At 51.3% G+C, this 16960-nt stretch overlaps 1 protein-coding gene across 1 annotated transcript; it reads right to left on the reverse strand.

The window, feature by feature from the left end:
* Nucleotides 1–329: 329 nt before the first annotated feature.
* Nucleotides 330–16574, reverse strand: LOC144146706 (carboxypeptidase Q-like). Its single transcript, XM_077678635.1, has 5 exons — nt 16519–16574; nt 15164–15557; nt 9405–9654; nt 1879–1982; nt 330–969 (listed from the first exon to the last, which is right to left on the reverse strand). Exons 1-5 carry the CDS (start codon nt 16572–16574, stop codon nt 397–399), a joined length of 1377 nt encoding a protein of 458 aa, XP_077534761.1. The 3' UTR covers nt 330–396.
* Between the last annotated feature and the right edge of the window lie 386 nt (nt 16575–16960).

The raw sequence follows: 16960 nt of genomic DNA on the forward strand, positions 1-16960 counted from the left end.
GAAGCGTTTTATGTTAGAGGATAGTACTGTAGTTTGATAAATAATCTATGTGATATTTTTGTCCCCAAAAATGCATTGTGCAATATAGTATATGTATTTGTACCTGTTCCGTTTGCCACATTTGGTACCGCTTGCTGAGTTATGCGATATGTCCAACCATTGGTCCCGACAATGCCAGTCAGGCTATGGGACCAAAAATGTTTTTCCGAAGTTTTTGTATCAAACGTTGACAGTGACAATAACAAAACCTCCCCTTCACGAAAGAGAGCCGACTTTTTTATATTAGAGATATATTGTTGTAGTAACATTTGGCGGCAGTACAATGTCCCGAAAATACCCACGGTGTTTCGGGGGCATCGGCACGGATGGCTAAATAAATGACACCCCCGGGTATTGTCAGCGGGGGAGGCGTTCGCTGAGTTCTGCAAACACGTAGGCGGCGGCTGCCCAGAGGGCCGTGCAAAGATCCAGTTCGTGGCGGTCCAACACGCTCATGGTGTCGCCTTCGGAGTGATGGAAGTAGAAGTACTTCTCGTTCGCCGTCGTCAACGAAGCTGCCGGAATCCCTCGTTTGACCCACGGCGTGAGGTCGGACACCTTGGCACCCAGCGTGAGCTGGCTGGCGTTGATGGGCGCGAACAGGGTGACCACCTCGGCGGCCATGCAGAGCGCCCACTTGTTCGTGGCCGAGAAGCCGAGCCCCAGGGGGCGGAACGTTCCCGAGTCGGACTCCATGACGAGGTTCACCAGCCGCCTCTCGCTCTCGAAGTGTCGCCGGAAGTGCTCCTTGGCTCCCGAGGTCGCCTGCTCCTCGTCCGTCCAGAGGACGCAGCGCAGGGTGCGGCGCGGCCTGAGGCCCAGCTGCCGGAGAACGGCCAGAGCCCGCCACGACACGAAGGCGCCGCTGGCGTCGTCCATGGCTCCTTGACCGACGTCCCAGGAGTCTAAATGGCCGCTCACCAGCACGATCTGCGTCGAGACCTCCTGTTTCTGACCTGGCCCTCACCGGTCTACGAGCACACACGCTATTACACCCACACACACACACAAAAAAAAAAAAAACGTGTAAAAGTAAATGACACTGCAGTCTTCGGTCTCCTTCTGCAAACTTAACTCACCTTTCTCTCCTTTCTCACCAGCAATGACGCACTTAGGCAAGCTGTGAAAGTGTGTTTGAAAGTGGGAGTTTGAAGTTCGAGCCCTTTAAAGGAAACTCATATCGTACTCTTGTTCGCACCACATGCTAACGTGTACCAAAATAAAGTTAGCAGTAAACTGCACGGTTTCCGACGCCGAAAATATAGGCAATTTTTCATCTACGTCGTGATGAGTGCTCTACAAAGTCAACGTCTCAGCCAAATCTGGCTCCCTCTATGCGCGATAGAAGAGATGTGTATTCAAAATCACCTTTTTTGGGACGCGCATTCTGACCACAAGCAGTATTCGTAATTACTTAGACGTCGTATTTACTCATCTAAACACAGACGCCAAAGCACAGTGGATCTCAGTTAGTAACTTTTCGTTGATTATGACCCAACCCCGCACTTTCCTGCTTGTAATGTTCGCCTGGCCATATGACCCATCTGTAGAAATTTATATAGAATGGCTGTCGGAAGTTCAAATTCGGTTTAGTGATCAGAGATCGTATGGAGAGGAACTCGTTGAAATGCATGAACACGTAGGTACGATTTAACCCTCCCGATTCGTTCTTTTCATGCTCAATGATTAATTAAGGCCATGGGGTTGCCATAACTTTTCCGGTGGCAGTTCCAGGTGCATTAGGGTTTATTAGGGTGTATTAGGGTTTATTAAAACCCTAACAACATTCTCGTGCCTAGTGATATAATAGTTGCGCAGGGTTGCGAAAGCACAGAATACCTCGTCTGGCTTTTCTCGGCCACGAATCTCCGCAATGATGTTCCTGGACATGTCTGGGGGCAGTGTCTTGGCGTTCATCACTAATTTCACGACAGGATTCACTCCTGGAAAGAGGCGACCCCCAGACAAGGATTCAATTTCAAGCACAAGTTTCATTGAAGCACAATTGAGATGGTATAAACACGCTAGATGTCCGTGGAAGAACTTTCATTTTAAAACACGATAGTCTTTCTTGGGCTAGGCCTAGGTAGACGCGAAAATCTTGGTCCCTCTGTACTAATAACCAATGTGGCGAAAGTTTCGATGTTAACTGAACCGCCGTAACTCTGAAACTGACACCCCGTAACTGAAACTCAGCGCCCCTGCGCGAGGACCTCTAAAGATCGTAAACGAAACATGGAAACACGGTCAAGTCTCAGTGGCCCTAAAAGCAGGTTGGGGTCACAAGAATTCCTGAACCAGGCAAATACCCTCCCTTCACCCCCCTCCCTCCTCCCCCCCTCCAAAAAAAGGCCAACATTTTACTTCCACCCTCTCTATACTGACAGAGAGGTTGGCGCGGCACGACTGAATTAGCACCTCGAGAAAAGAGCACTATAGATTTCAACCCGCGCAGAAAGGGCACGCGATGATTTTCATATATGGCAGCTCCAGCGGTAAACAAATCAAAAGTGACCGCACATCGTTGTCGCAGTGGATCTCCCCAGTGGATCTCCCGACAGCATTACATACGAGGCTGTGCTTGGGGCGCTGACGGAGGATTACCCGTTAAATGCATTGAGCAATGCCTCCCGGAGTTTCATGGCCAGTCAGTCCATCATCAAACTCTGCTGACGACATAGGAATCTCCGCCGATGCCACGGATCACTTCACGACGGGAGTTGCTGTTCAATTCCTTAGCATCGAAACCAGCCTCCTTACCACTACCGCACGAGGATTTCGCTGACCAAGACTAAGTAGACCACTACCAGGAGTAGCCCCAGGAACAGGCCCCAGCCCCTCTAACCATGACGGGTGTACTCCTTCTACGGGCTCTGGAATTGTTGAGCAGCGCATTCCGGTCCACGAGTCCAGAGGACCTTATCAGTGAGTTCGACAGCTAAAGCAGCAATGGGGTTAGCAGCTAAGTTAATGATTTTCTTTTCAATACTTTCGGTGGGGCTACTGAGAACATCACCAGCCGACTAGTGCAAGCCCTTCTGGTTACAAAGGCCCCGTACGGAACCCTTTGCTATAGGCTCCGTGCGCTGGTATGGTGGCGACACAAGCGCCTGAACAACTAGCGCCATCTACGGCCACTGGAGGCATTTATCGGATGTTGTAGTCGTCGCTTGCGGCCTTCCCCGTACGCCCGTGCTACGCTCCGATGACTGATTGCTCAAACCAGCGCGCTCGTTTTAACGGTTTTAGAGAGGTGGGAGATAGTGGCTAGTTTTATTTTTTGTCTAAGAAAGCCTCAAAACGCGGTCGCCAGCTACACGCAGAAAACGATGTTTACTGCGTCCGGGAGGAGCTAGCGAACGCAACGGACCCGTCCGATGTTTCCAGCAATGGCGTTGGACACATAACAGGCGTGACCCTGGGCTGCGACTTTTACTTAAAGGCGGGTACAGTGAATGGTTATGAGTTCTGTTGTAAACACGCGGCTCACGCATCTCTGCATTTTATTATGAGTTCAGTGAGTCTAAGTGAGGTAGGTGGGGGAAGCTGCACGCGCAAGGCCGGGTGCCACGGCTCGCGTAAGCATGCTGATGCAGTTGCTATGTTCGTCAACTCATAACAGTGAGCACCGGGCAGCTATTGCCAAATTTTAGTGCCGGTATCAACGTCGCGGTGTTCCAGCTCTGTCCGAATCAGTGAAATGTTAGTCGTATGGAGTTGGCCGCGATATCTGCGTCAAAGCAGTGGCCGAGGCCGCACGGGCAGAAGCTCCGCGCGTACACCTAGGAAAGGGTAAGCAGCGATGAGCACCATAATACGGAAGAGGAATAAACGATACAGATTGCTAAAGCATAAGCAACACGTAATGCTAAAATGCCGGGGACGCATAAGCTCAGCGACAAAAAAAAAAAAAAAAAGAAAACGACCGACACTGTCACTGCTTCAAGATGATTGACGCGCATATTAATGGCCCATTCTTTTAGCTGCAGTGGTTGCCTGTAGGATCACTGCAGTTTCGTGTCAACCGTTACGCTGCGTGATATTCCGTAGCACTCAGGTAAGATTGCTGGGGTGTACGCTGGCGCGCTGAATTGTTCCCTATGAAGTTCGCGTTGCCTTGCAAGTTTCGCCGGGCACCGGCTGTCGCAGGTCCCCCCCCGTTGATACAGGTGTGTACAGAAACAAGATCCCAGAGTATAAACCACATTCACACAAAACAGCAAAACGAACGCTTATGGCCAGAAGTCGATCAGCGTTGTTTACATTGCTCGTCGCACTGCGCTGGTTCATCGCTGTCGCCTTTCCGCTTCATTTCAAGGGAACCGAGATAAACTATTTTTTCGTCAGCCTCCTCGCAACCTTTTTAAAATGTTGCGGGAGCTGTAGACCCAGCAATACATACAGAAATACACACTACTAGCTCGACTTTTTCACAACGACTGCGAAATCTCCGCCCGGTACAGCCGCTCCTTCGGGCTGACCAACATCCGATTTCTGACGGCGCCGCTGCTCGGCGGCGCTGCGGTCGCGCTCGAAACACCAGCGTACGGAGCCTATTACAGTGGAGAGTTTTAGCAGTCCGTCCGTTCCGTCGTGTACGTTGTTACCGGGTTGCCGGGACCCGCCTCCGCCTGCGCGCGCGGAAGGGCGAGGAGGCGCGGACATGGTGAAGGCAGGCCCGCGGAACTGATCTCCCTACCGCGACGAATGCCCAAGTGCCCGGACGGGTCCCGGTCAACAGGCTAGCTACGTACACGACGGAACGGACGGACTGCTAAAACTCTGTAATGTCTCACAAACAGTTTCAGACATCTAGCAGGTTAGCACTTCGCATCGTCACGGGCTTCAGCGATACACGAACGTGTGAGCTCAACGATGTGCCTGGCTTTCCACTCTGGAAATTAAAATGCTAGGCCGGAATGGAGGTGTCCAAAACCGCTGCGCGCTCACACCAGAAGGGCGCCAAACCATGGTTAGTGAACGGCCACAATATACCAGATGAGGGACGGAGAGTGAGGTCAAAGGGGAGGAATAGCGAGGAAAAGGAGGAGGTGGAGAGGAGCAGATAGATTTGGAAATTGAAGCAGGGTGTACGGTAGAGAGGACGCGTAAGGTAGAAAGGGGAAGGGAGGGAGATATTGGTTGATTGATCGCTCGCTCACTCGCTCGATCGATCGATTGATTGATTGATTGATTGATTGATTGATTGATTGATTGATTGATTGATTGATTGATTGATTGATTGATTGATTGATTGATTGATTGATGATTGGGTTTAACGCGCCGAAACTACACAGGTTATGAGGCGCGCCGTAGTGACAGGCTCCGGATCAATTTTGGCCATCTGGGGATTTTTAACGTCCGTCGAAATCTCGAATACGCCAGCGTTTTAAGTGCAGAGCACCTTACGGGCTCGCCATGTCGTCGTAGTTCCCTAACGGTTGATGCGACTGCCGGAATCAGGCGGCGCAGCGAGATAACGGACCCAAGTATTCTGTACCGTCGTAAGGGAGTCACTCTGAGGCTACGAGGGAGAGAGAGAGAGAGAGAGAGAGAGAGAGAGAGAGAGAGAGAGAGAGAGAGAGAGAGAGAGAGAGAGAGAGTCAACTTTTACGGAGCCCTTAAAAGGAGGTGCGTGCGCACAGGCACCAGATGCGGTGGTTCCCCAGTTACGGGACCCATATGTGTCCAGCAGCTCCTGGCCCCTTGCCACCTATCTGTACTGAGTGGTGAGGTCGGAGCTGGACAGCAAGGTCTTCCATCGCTCGAGGGGATTGGGGATAGGGGTGGGGGTCTTGAGTTTCTTGCACACCCCAATGATGTGCGCGAGTGCCTCTCTTCTCCTTGCAGAACGGGCACGAGCTGTCGTGCTCGGCCGGGTACATCTTGTTCAGGAGCACGGGATGCGCCAGCGACCCCGCTTGCATGCGACGACCGATCGTCTTCTGTCGTCTGTCGTCTGTCCAGCTGCGGATGCGGACCGAAAAGCCTACATCGCTCGTTTCGGTACATTTGGACTATGTCTTGTAGGTCGTCCTCGGGCCGGATTGACACTTATCGGGCGTGGTGGTCGCCCAGGAGGTTGCCTTCTACCTGCGAGTGAGTCGGGACTCACACGAGCTTGATCGCCCGTCCCGGTGGTCTTCGTTGTTTAGAATGGCTAGTGCCGCGGGAGCGACTCGTGGCCAATGTCGTCTTGGAGTCAGTTACCACGGTCTTCACATCCGGCGTAGTCAGGGCGAGGGCCACGGCCACCTCTTCTGCTTCGGCCGGGTCCGTCGTGCGCACCGACGCGCTGGTGACCAGCTTGTCGGTGGTGGTGACGACCGCCGTTGCCCTGGTGCCGTGTTTCGGGAGCGAAGCGTCGACGCAGAGTACCCGAGGGTTCTTTTCCAGTTGCCGGGCCAGACCTCTCACCCGCGCCGATCACCTCTCGCCGTGCCTTCCCGCTTGCACGTTACGGGGGAGGCGTTAAGTCTCGATTGCTTCTTGCCACTCCTTGGAGAGCGCCGCCGTCTCTGGCTGTGGCCCGGCCGTGCCGTGCTCGGCCGCGCTCGGTCTTGCTCAGCCGTATTCGTTAGTTCGACAGGTGAGCCTGGATCAGCTCTTCCGCGGTGTGGAGCGTGCCCGTGTCCATCAGACGTTGCGTCAACCAGTACGTCGGCATGCCCATGGCGGTCTTTGTTGCTTTTCTTTCTTATGGTGGCGTTGAGCGCTTCCCTGTTCGCCTTCGTCAGCCGTAGGTACGGTGCGGAGTAGGTGACGCGCGACACGACGAAAGCCTGAACCAGGCACAAGGCGTCTTCTTCCTTGAGTCCTCTGTTGCGGTTGGCAACTCTTCTGATCATGTTCGTAATATGTTTCGATGTGTTCTTCATTTTTGTCACAGCTTCCGTCACCGTGCCGTCACTTCGCAGCAACAGGCCCACAATGCAGATATGCTCGGTCGGCTTGATCTGCGTACCATCGATGGAGATGGTCACGTTCGGCAGCGCCTCCTTCTTCGGTCTGCCCAGTTGCACCATGAGCAGCTGTGATTCCTGTTGAGCGCAGCTCAGGCGGCAAGTCTTGGCGTACTCGTGGGCGGTCGTTGCCGCTCTCTACAGCACCTTTTCCCCAGGCGTCTGAACCCGCGCGACTCGTCCACGACATGATGACGTCGGCGTAGAACGCGTGGTCCACACCTTCGATCTGCTTGAGTAGTTTGGGTAGAGAGAGGAGGGCCCGGTTGAACAGCAGAGGCGACAGTACCGACCCCTGAGGGGTGCCCCTGTCTCCCAGCTCCACGGGACCCGACCGTTCCTCGCCTATCCTTATCGTTGCCGTCCTCTTGATGAGAAAGTCCTTGATGTAGCCGAAGGTCTCGCAGCCGCATCCCGTCTTCCTTAGGTTCTCCAGGACGCTCGCGTGAGACACGTGGTCAAAGGCTCCCTTGAGGTCCAATGCCAGTATCCCTCGCGGTGCGTTCTTCGTGGCTCGCTTGACTACCAGTTCGTTCAACTGGACGAGGATGTCCTGACTGCTCAGGTGTTGCCGGAAAACCACGCGGTTTATATAGACATAACCGTTCGAACCTCGTGAACCGCTGGCGCTTGTCATACATCTCCCCGTTGTTTAGCGCATGGAAAACTGCAGGTACATTTCAGGCAAAATCTGTGTATATAATCGGCAGCCCCCTCGTTCATTTAGTTATAGGAACGCTCGTTGGGTCGGTTTTTACGATGGTAAGCGAAAAAAGCGGCAGCGAAAGAAAAAATAAGGGGGCGTTCGAAATGCTGCAGAAAGGCTCCAGCCACGCAGGCAAAAAAAATGGCGCGTTCGAAATTCCGAAGAAAGGCTCCAGCCGCGCAAGAAAAAATTACTAGTTTGAAATGACACAAAACAGCTCCAGCATACGAAATTAAAGCAAACACAAAAAGAACATAACTCCCGCTGGCGCAGTTTCAGGCAGGGGGCTTGCGAGCACTGCGAAGGCGGGAAATTTGGAATGCATTGGGTGGCAGCAGTGAGCGGATAACGGCGCTGCAGCCCATTATGGTGAGTCATTGCTCCGCACCTCAGACAGCTTTCACATTGAGTGGAAAGGCTTTAATTTTCTGCTTTTCGTCTCCATCGGGAAAGCAGCTGCCATGGCCGGGAATCGAACCCGCGTCCTTGTGCTCAGCAGCACAACGCCTCAGCCACTGAGCCACCGCGACGGATAAGGAGGGAGAGAGAACTATGGCGAAATGGGGAAGGGTGCAACGGGGTTTGAACAGGGTTTGACGGATGGGAGGAGGGAGAGTGGAGGGGCGGATAATTAAAGCATAAAAAGCGCTGGTTCGAGATGAAATAAGGAAGGAAATGTGGAAGGACATGACGGGGAGGAAGAAGTGGAGGAAAATGTTTAAGGGGAAAGCTGAGTACATCATGAGAGGTGGGCGAAGAAGGGTTGTGAGAGAGCGTTACATCGCGGGGGCGACAGGAACGCTATCAACTCGAGAAATCAATTGAAGCGAAGCAAGCAGATACTGGGATAACTTTTGCTGAGCACGGCGTTTTGAGAAACGTGCGCCATCTGTAACCACATACGCAAAGCTATATGTAAATCGGCAAACTGATGACATATAATCATCCCTGTGTTTGTGCGAATTATGAGTGTGAGATGGAAACCTCGACGAGATGGAAGGCATTCAAATGGATCAGCGCTTGCAAGGATGGAGATATGTATCAGCACAAATCGTCGTGAAATCTGGAATGAAAGTGCCCTTAAGGAGAAAAGCCAAGAGCCTTTAGGTCTCTACCTGCACGGGTACTAACGCGTGGTGATCATCGCTGGTCTACTTTGCCGTCATTTGGTGGGATCTTTCTTGCACTTAGAAAACGTGTCATGTTTTGTTTAAGGCTGTAAGCGCAACGTGAAAGCTCCGATCCTCGGCCGCAAAGCAGGGGATTCGGGCGGTTTTTTTGTGCTATCGTGGACGAATTTGAACCAGAACCTCAAGTGGTGATGCGTGCCCCTTTAACGCTTTTCTGTAACAATTGGTATCGTCAGCGGAAGCTGTAGGTCCTTGTATTTGTCGTACTACCTCTTTTGGTTCAACTTTTAATGAGATTTTTGTAAATAACTGAACTAGACCAATCAATCGATAATTACGCGCCATAAAACGAGTGATTGGCTTGTCGGAAGCTTACCGCCTACCTCTCGGCGTGCTGAGGATGCAATAGCGTGGGCTACACTATCCGCGTTGTCTGTGGCAGTCTATTAACCAGTGTCTTGCCCCACATGCATCTCTCTATGAAGCTCGCTTTGAGAAAATTGGTTCACCTCCCAGTACGCGAAAAAGTGTTAGGGAACGCAGCTGTTGTGACACTGAAATACCCACCTCTGCCCTGTAGTCTAGCCAAGAGCTCGGCGTCTTCAACAGTGATCGAGGCGGCCGGAATCTTGGTGACGTTGTCGTCGTACTGCATCATCCCCGTGTGCGGGCTGTTGATCGATAGGGGAGTTACGGATCGCACAAGAGCAGCAATGGCACCCGCCCTGGCGGCCGCGGAGGCGCCACCGAACCGGTACGCGACGCTTTTTGCATAGCCGCGGTACTTCTGGTTGAAGACGACGATCTTGCCCTTTGCCTGCGCGAGTGAAGTTAAAATAGGTGGCTTTTAGAACAGTCCCTTTTTTTGAACACGGCTATTTGACGGGTAATAGTAAATTTATTATTGTAAAAAGAAACTGCGGTTGATTCTTCTGTCATAGGAATCGGTGAAACACGAAAGTGAAATGTGCAGCGAAATCTGCCGCTGTGCATGATTTGGGGGACGGCGGCTGCCTTGTGGGAGTGCTTGGTGAGTGGCGTCCTGCTTGCAGGTCGCTTCGGCAAAGGCGTACTGGCATCATTTCCGTGACGGATATGACGTCAGTAAAATCTTTGTGTATCCCGGCATAAAACACTTTCGTGTTAAAATATGAAACCCGCAGACGAAGAACCCCAAGTATATCGTACTCTTCAGTAATAAAGGTTGCTTCCCCGCAAGAAGACCTTGTGTACAGGGGTACCCTTTACAGGCCGCGTGCTTCGTTGTACTGGCGTCACTTCCGTGTCGGATATGACGTATGGGAAATCTTCGTGTATCCGGGAATAAAACACTCTCGTGATAAAATCTCAAGGAAAGTTTTAGCCTCCAACATGGCTATAAATTGTAAGAAATGGCGAAAATTGATGTTTAAGAAGCTCGTAAGAATAGGACATGCAAAATCATTCTGTAGCGTGGTCATAAAATTTGTGCCTTGGAAACAAGCATCTGTTGCGTGTGTGGTAGACTTCCTGGCGGACAATCAGAGCAAGGTCTACGTAAGCACAACAGTTACCGCGACAATTCACGAAGCGCATTTAAGTGATTACTCGCCCAAACTACACAACAGACTTAAAGGGCTATATTTTATTACCACCGACAATAATTTATACCTAGCACCCGGTAACTTCCCTCCGACACCATGAAATTGTAAAACGAAGCGTCAAAGATTGTGCGTCAGAAGGCTGTAAACCGAATTTAGCGGCTGAAAGGAATTAAGTGCATGCCGAGCTGTAAACTGCCCTCAATGCGTTGTAAGCTAATAATGCGTAAAAGGGCCAAGTTTCATACTCTCGTAAAATGTTGGTTCACTCGGAGTGGACAAACATTTTGCGTTATTTTCTAAAACGTACAAAGAAGGCTGCAGTTTTGTAAGCTAAAATCATGTGCATTTGATGGAGCCATATTCTTACGCTCACATACGTCGCATGCAGGAAGGATGCTTCGAAGGCCGAAGCGAAAACTAAATATAACCATCTAAGCAAGTGAGCGGGAGAATGCTACAGAAACATCCCCACGCACACAGCCACGGACCGTCATGTCTTAGTGCCAATACCTTGACAACGCTGACACGTGCTTTTGTGTTGTAGCGTTGCATCAGATACCGCGATCCACCTGCATCAAGATTCATCTTAAAGTTGGCTTTTCTGCGCGATCAACATGCTTGCATTGAAGCATCCTCTCGAATGCATAGATTGCTTCAGGCGTGCAGAGCGAAAATACGACCGCGAACGGGCATTTCGCGCTCGCTCTTACCGTAACTGATATACCAGGTGCCAGTGGTCACGGGAAGACAGCCATAACTAACTAAACAGACATACGGATGGATGGGGTCGGCTACGAAGGTATTTGCTCCCAAATGCAAACCGCCAACGGTTTACGTGCATTGCCTAAAAATGGCAGCATCTCCCCTCCGTGGATGATGGCGAGGGTGCGGAGTACGGTCGGCTACGAAGGTATGTCCTGGACTCGGCTACGAAGGTATGTCCTCCCAAATGCAACCCGCCAACGGTTTACGTGCATTGCATAAAAATGGCAGCATCTCCACTCCGTGGATGATGGCGAGGGTGCGGAGTACGGGGACTCGGAATGACATCCAAGTTGCGCCCGGCGTGACATCCGATTTGCGCCCCGACCGTCATTCGATTTGAGCCGTGAGTTGCACCTCGATTATTCCCTAAATGAAACTGCAACTCACGGCTCACATCGAATTTCGCTTGATTTCCGCTTGATGGTGCTGTGCGCACGGATGGACGCGGACGGACATTGGAAGGTCCGAAGGTACTCCGCACCGTTACAGGCGAGGGAGTAAGCCGTTTGACTCTCGGGTACTAAGTCACAGTCGTAGCCCAATGGGTAGCACAACTGCCATTAACTCTGTCTGGTCTACCAGACACAGGCTCGAAACCTGCCGGTAACGTGTGATTTTTTTCGATTGCTATATTCACCGACGCGGAAGGACATTGTGCGGTGCTAAGGTACTCCGCACCTAATATTATTCATGACACAGTTCACAACAGCGGATGCCATCTTGTTCCAAGCACCCGTATTCAGATACAGTGCGATGGTTGATTAAAATCTTACAATATGTCTGCTGCACGAAATTGATCGTGAAAACGTTGAACTAAGACATAGTTTCGTGTGACGGTTTCTGGTCGAGTATGAGGTAGCGAACAACAGCGACAAAATGAGTTATTCCGCTTGCGCACTCACCACAAATTGGCTGGTCATCCAAACCGATCTCTGTTACTGTGTTACACATTGGTGTTGACTAGCTGGCGCCGCTTCGCACACTCTTTCGCTACCCTGCCCCTCCACTCCTTCCGGCCTCGTCAGACGAAGGGATTTCCAAGATCACTTCTTAAATTGGCCATAAGCACGCTGTTACGAAAGCTATTAGGACGCTCGTCGCACGCACGCGCGCACACACGGAAGCACGAAAACACACTACACACACTTAAAATGGCCTCGCGCACTTATAAGCAGGTATGCCTATCTAGCCCTCCTCCCCTCCTATTTTACTGACTGTATTGGTTCTATCGTATCGCACTGATTAGACGTCCGAATCCTGCTCAGTCACTGGCGGCAGGGTTTGGACTTCGCCACCGGCCGCGATGGCTCAGGGGCCTGGGCGTTGTGCTGCTGAGCCCAAGGACGCGGGTTCGAGTCCCGGCCGCAGCGGCCGCTTTTCTGATGGAGGCGAAAACCAAACACGCCCATGTGTACGAGATTTCGGCGCACGTTACAGATCCCCAGGTGGTCGAAATTAATCCGGAGCCCTCCACGGCGCGCCTCATCGCCTGCGTAGCGTTGCTGCGTTAAACCCTTTAAGCAACCAATCAATCCCTGCTCACCCTCCTCCCCACCATTGTTTCGGCACTTCAAAACTAAGTGTAATATGGGTCTGGTATGGGAGGGGGGATTATGAATACATATGTTTTATTAGCAGGGAGGCAAGAAACCCTGCGAGGAGGAGGTTGCTAGGATGGGCAGAAATGGTCTTTAGGCGATTACCCAGAGTGAAGGGATATAAATATTTGGGAGTGTGGATAAACGAAGGGGATAACTACTAAAGTACTCACAAGGAGCAACTTAAGGTTAAGGGAAAGCGAAACGCAGCTATAATGAAGCATAGAGCTCTGCGGGGGTATAACAAATATGAAGTAGTAAGAGGAATGTGGAAAGGAGTAATGGTTCCGGGTCTCACGTTTGCGAATGCTGTACTCTGCTTAAAATCAGACGTTCTATCAGGCCTTGAAGTAAACCAGAGAACGGTAGGACGTTTGGCCTTAGGCGCGCATGGAAAAACAACTAACGAAGCAGTTCAGGGAGATATGGGCTGGGCGTCGTTTGAAGTTAGAGAAGCTCAGAGTAAAATATGCTTTGAGATGAGGTTGAGGGCAATGGATCAACGAAGGTGGGCAGCTAAGGTTTTTAGGTACCTATACTTGAAAAGCGTGGACGCGCAGTGGTTAAGAAAGACTAGAAGGCTAACGATGAAATACGGAAAGAACAGTGGGGAATGCAAAACAGCCAAGGTAACCAAAAAAGAGGCAAGGCAGATTGAAACGAATAAATGGAGGGAAAAAATTGAAGCTAAAACGTCGTTAGAGATGTACAGGACTGAGAAATTGGGCATCAGAAAGGAAAATTTCTACGATAATTCCCAGGGCAGTACTTTGCCTTTTGAGGCTAGAGCAGGTTGCCTGCGAACTAAGAGCTTTGCGGTGAAGTATTCACAACATGATGGGGTATGCGTGGTCTGCGGAGGAAAAAAGAAACAGAAACTATGCGGCACATTGTGTTAGAATGCGAAGGTATCCATCCAAATCTACATGAGAGATATATTCGGCTTCCAGGAGCCCTAGGATTTAAGGGTATCAGAGAGGAAGTTAACTTCAAGGCTGTCGGGGGAACGAAAATAAGATTAGAATGCTGGTGGACGAAAAGCAGTGAGGGGAATATTGCCTAGGACAGTTACCACCTGTAACAGGGAAAAGAAAGTATTTCGGGCCTAATAAGCTTTAGTGCCTGCCCTAAACAGTGCTAGTATTAAACCAAGAGTATAAAGCATAGGTATATCAGTCCTTGTTGGTGAGATGACACGTCAGCACCCCGCTACAAAGGGAAACCAAGAGAAATCATCATCGTCGGGACACCATGAAGTTCATTGTGGTATCGTAGGCATTTTATGGGTGTCTTCATCTTGATGTGCCGCCTGAAAGACATGTTTAGGCTCGCTATTGCTATTCCAATTTATAGAGACAAGTCTGAAGGGCGTACTGGCACAGGCATACGAATAAGGTGCGCTACTCTGACGTCAAATGCTCTGACGTCAAAAGAGGGTTGTCAGGTGAATGTTCTCCAGATTTTCTGTCAATAACTGATTGATTGATTGATTGAATATAGGGTTTAACGCGCCGATGCAACGCAGGCGATGAGGGGCGCCGTAGTGGAGGGCTCCGGATTAATTTTGATCCCCCCGGGGATCTTTAACGCGCGCCGAAATCTCGTACCCACGGGAGTTTTTGCTTTTCGCCTCCATCACAAAAGCGGCCGCCGCGGCCGGCAGTCGAACCGGCGTCCTCCGTTAATCACTCGTACGATTAGCCAGGTGTAGTCGCGGGTACCTAGGTTGGCGTGGAAGCCGGTTTCGATCGGTAGAACCGGGCCGTCTACCAGAGATGGCATTGCAGCTGGGATTGAGTCCATCGGTGAGCTTGCAAATAATCGGTGTCAGGGCGGTTGGTATAAGACTGTCAGGCTGACGTGGGTCTTTGTCAGGCTTGAGAATGGGATAAATTGTGGTTAGTTTCAGGTGTGCTTGCACCGTTACCTTCTCCCAAGATTAGTTGATAAGGCCAGGGGAAAGCTCTATTCGCCTGGCCTGGGGCAAGGCGAAGAGATGTCATATTTCACACGAACAGTACTTTCGTACGTACGTTCATACACACGTCACAGAATGTGCTTCGTCATCATCATCATTTTTATAATAAAGACCCAGCAGGTAAGCCATCTTCGGGAACGCTTTCCCAGAAAAAAAATATTCCTCCTGCCACCGCCCCGCTTACAGTGACTGTGTGGTGAATACAGTGACTATGAAGCTCTGCCGGCCAGCAGTGAAAATCAAGTTTCACGCCCGTACTGGCCCCTCAGCGGTCAGTACTCGAGCCCGGCGATGAGCTGCTTTCTCATAAGAGCAGTGCAATGCACCAAGGCGGACGGCGTAAAGCTGCTAAGCTATACCACATGCTTCGACGCCGGGTTGATGGATGTATTACACGCGTACCTGGGAGCTGTTCCTCTCCAGTTCTTCAAAGGAACTGACGACGAAGACGGGAGCGGTGAGGCCCCCTGGTGGCGTCCCTATGCTTCCTCCGAGACCCAGGATGGCGAGCCTCTTCGATTGTGGCTTCGTCATCCAGGCCTCTTCGCTGCCTCGCACCCAGCTGGGCACCTGCACCGGCTCCGTGTACACCGCGTCGAACATCTGGCCTTCCAGCAGCTGCACCATGTAGTCGATGCTCCTCTCCAGGATCTCGCTGCCCGCAAGTCGCCCGGGATAGGCGTCCACGAACGCGGCTAGCGCGTCGAAAGTCTTGTTCTGCTCTGAACCATACACGACGGCGTCGATGATGTCGTTCGTGACGCTCATGTAGCTCCAGATCTCCGTGAGGAGGCGGCTGTTGCGGAGAGAGAGAGAGAGAGAGAGAGTGAGTGAGAGAGAGTGAGTGAGAGAGAGTGAGTGAGTGAGTGAGTGAGTGAGTGAGTGAGTGAGAGAGAGAGAGAGAGAGAGAGAGAGAGAGAGAGAGAGAGAGAGAGAGAGAGAGAGAGAGAGAGAGAGAGAGAGAGAGAGAGAGAGAGAGAGAGAGAGAGAGAGAGAGAGGGGGGGGGGGGCATTTATTCGAGCAAACAGTGGGCATCCTCGATTGTGAGCCCTGGATCGTCTGCGAACTGCCCGAGACGTGACCTGGCGCTCGATTTTCACTTGTATTCCAGTAGGACTTTCGGTCCGAACGCAGGTCTCGGACCGCCCGCGGACCATCCAGGACTGGTAAATCGGGGATGCCCAGTGGTGGCTGAGCCAACACTCGCTGGGGTGGGTTGGCCTTAGTCCAGGCGCCGTTGGGCCTTTGACACGTGTGACCAGAGAGATCTGGCCGTCGTGATTGGGGCTGGTCAACAGGCCCTCCGAGTTTTCGAGGGAAGGGTGGGGTTGGGGTGAGTGATTGGGTGTTTTAACAGGCCCAAACCATGTGGTAGGTAGTATTAGGAGAGGGAAAAAGTGACAAGTAGTGCAATTAAGGGGGTATTGAGGGCAAATTAATTATGAGTCAGCAATAGGGGCATAAGATCACGAAGTGTATGCGAGCTAGTCATGGTTCGAATCGCGGTAGAAGCGAGTGCAAGTAATTCAGTGAATAGCTTCCACGGGTCGATTCTAGTTCCAACAAAGTAAATTGCAATCTAAAGTCGAAGCCTAAATCGCGAAGCCTTTCTGTTCCCTGGAGGGAACAGACAGACGACCAACTACATGTAATAAAGCCACACTTGGGACGACCGACAGCAGACTCACACAACAGATACACTGAAGTGACCTTAGCGAGTCTACGGATAGGCCACATACATGTAACACACTCCCACCTGTTCACTGGATCACCACGACCTATGCGCAGCGGGTGTGGAGAGGGCCTATCCATAATCCCCATACTCCTCCAATGCAAGGCACTTGACACAACACGACGCAAACACTTCCCACAACTATACAGACAACACATCCCGTTATACCCATCATACTTTTTGAGACGTGCCCTTGTTTTCAATCAAACGTGTCTTTGAGTTTCTTACTGGTGTCAAATTTTTACATCTCATTTCTTATCATGTATCATGACAACCTGGCCCTTTACACCAGTCATCTTCATTGACTTTGGTTTGATTTTACGTTTACTTTGTAGGGACGCAGCCCCTACGTGCGTCCGGGTGCTGTGATTACAGTGCAGTGACCACGCGTCGAACACCGATTGTGACGTCAGTGCGTCGTGTGCCCGTGCGCACGTGTGCGATTAGCAGTGAGCCGCAACAGACA

The sequence above is a fragment of the Haemaphysalis longicornis genome, unplaced genomic scaffold (genome assembly GCF_048455015.1).
Source record: "Haemaphysalis longicornis isolate Haplotype H1 unplaced genomic scaffold, Haemaphysalis longicornis Haplotype H1 scaffold_7, whole genome shotgun sequence".
Classification (NCBI taxonomy): Eukaryota; Metazoa; Arthropoda; class Arachnida; order Ixodida; family Ixodidae; genus Haemaphysalis; species Haemaphysalis longicornis.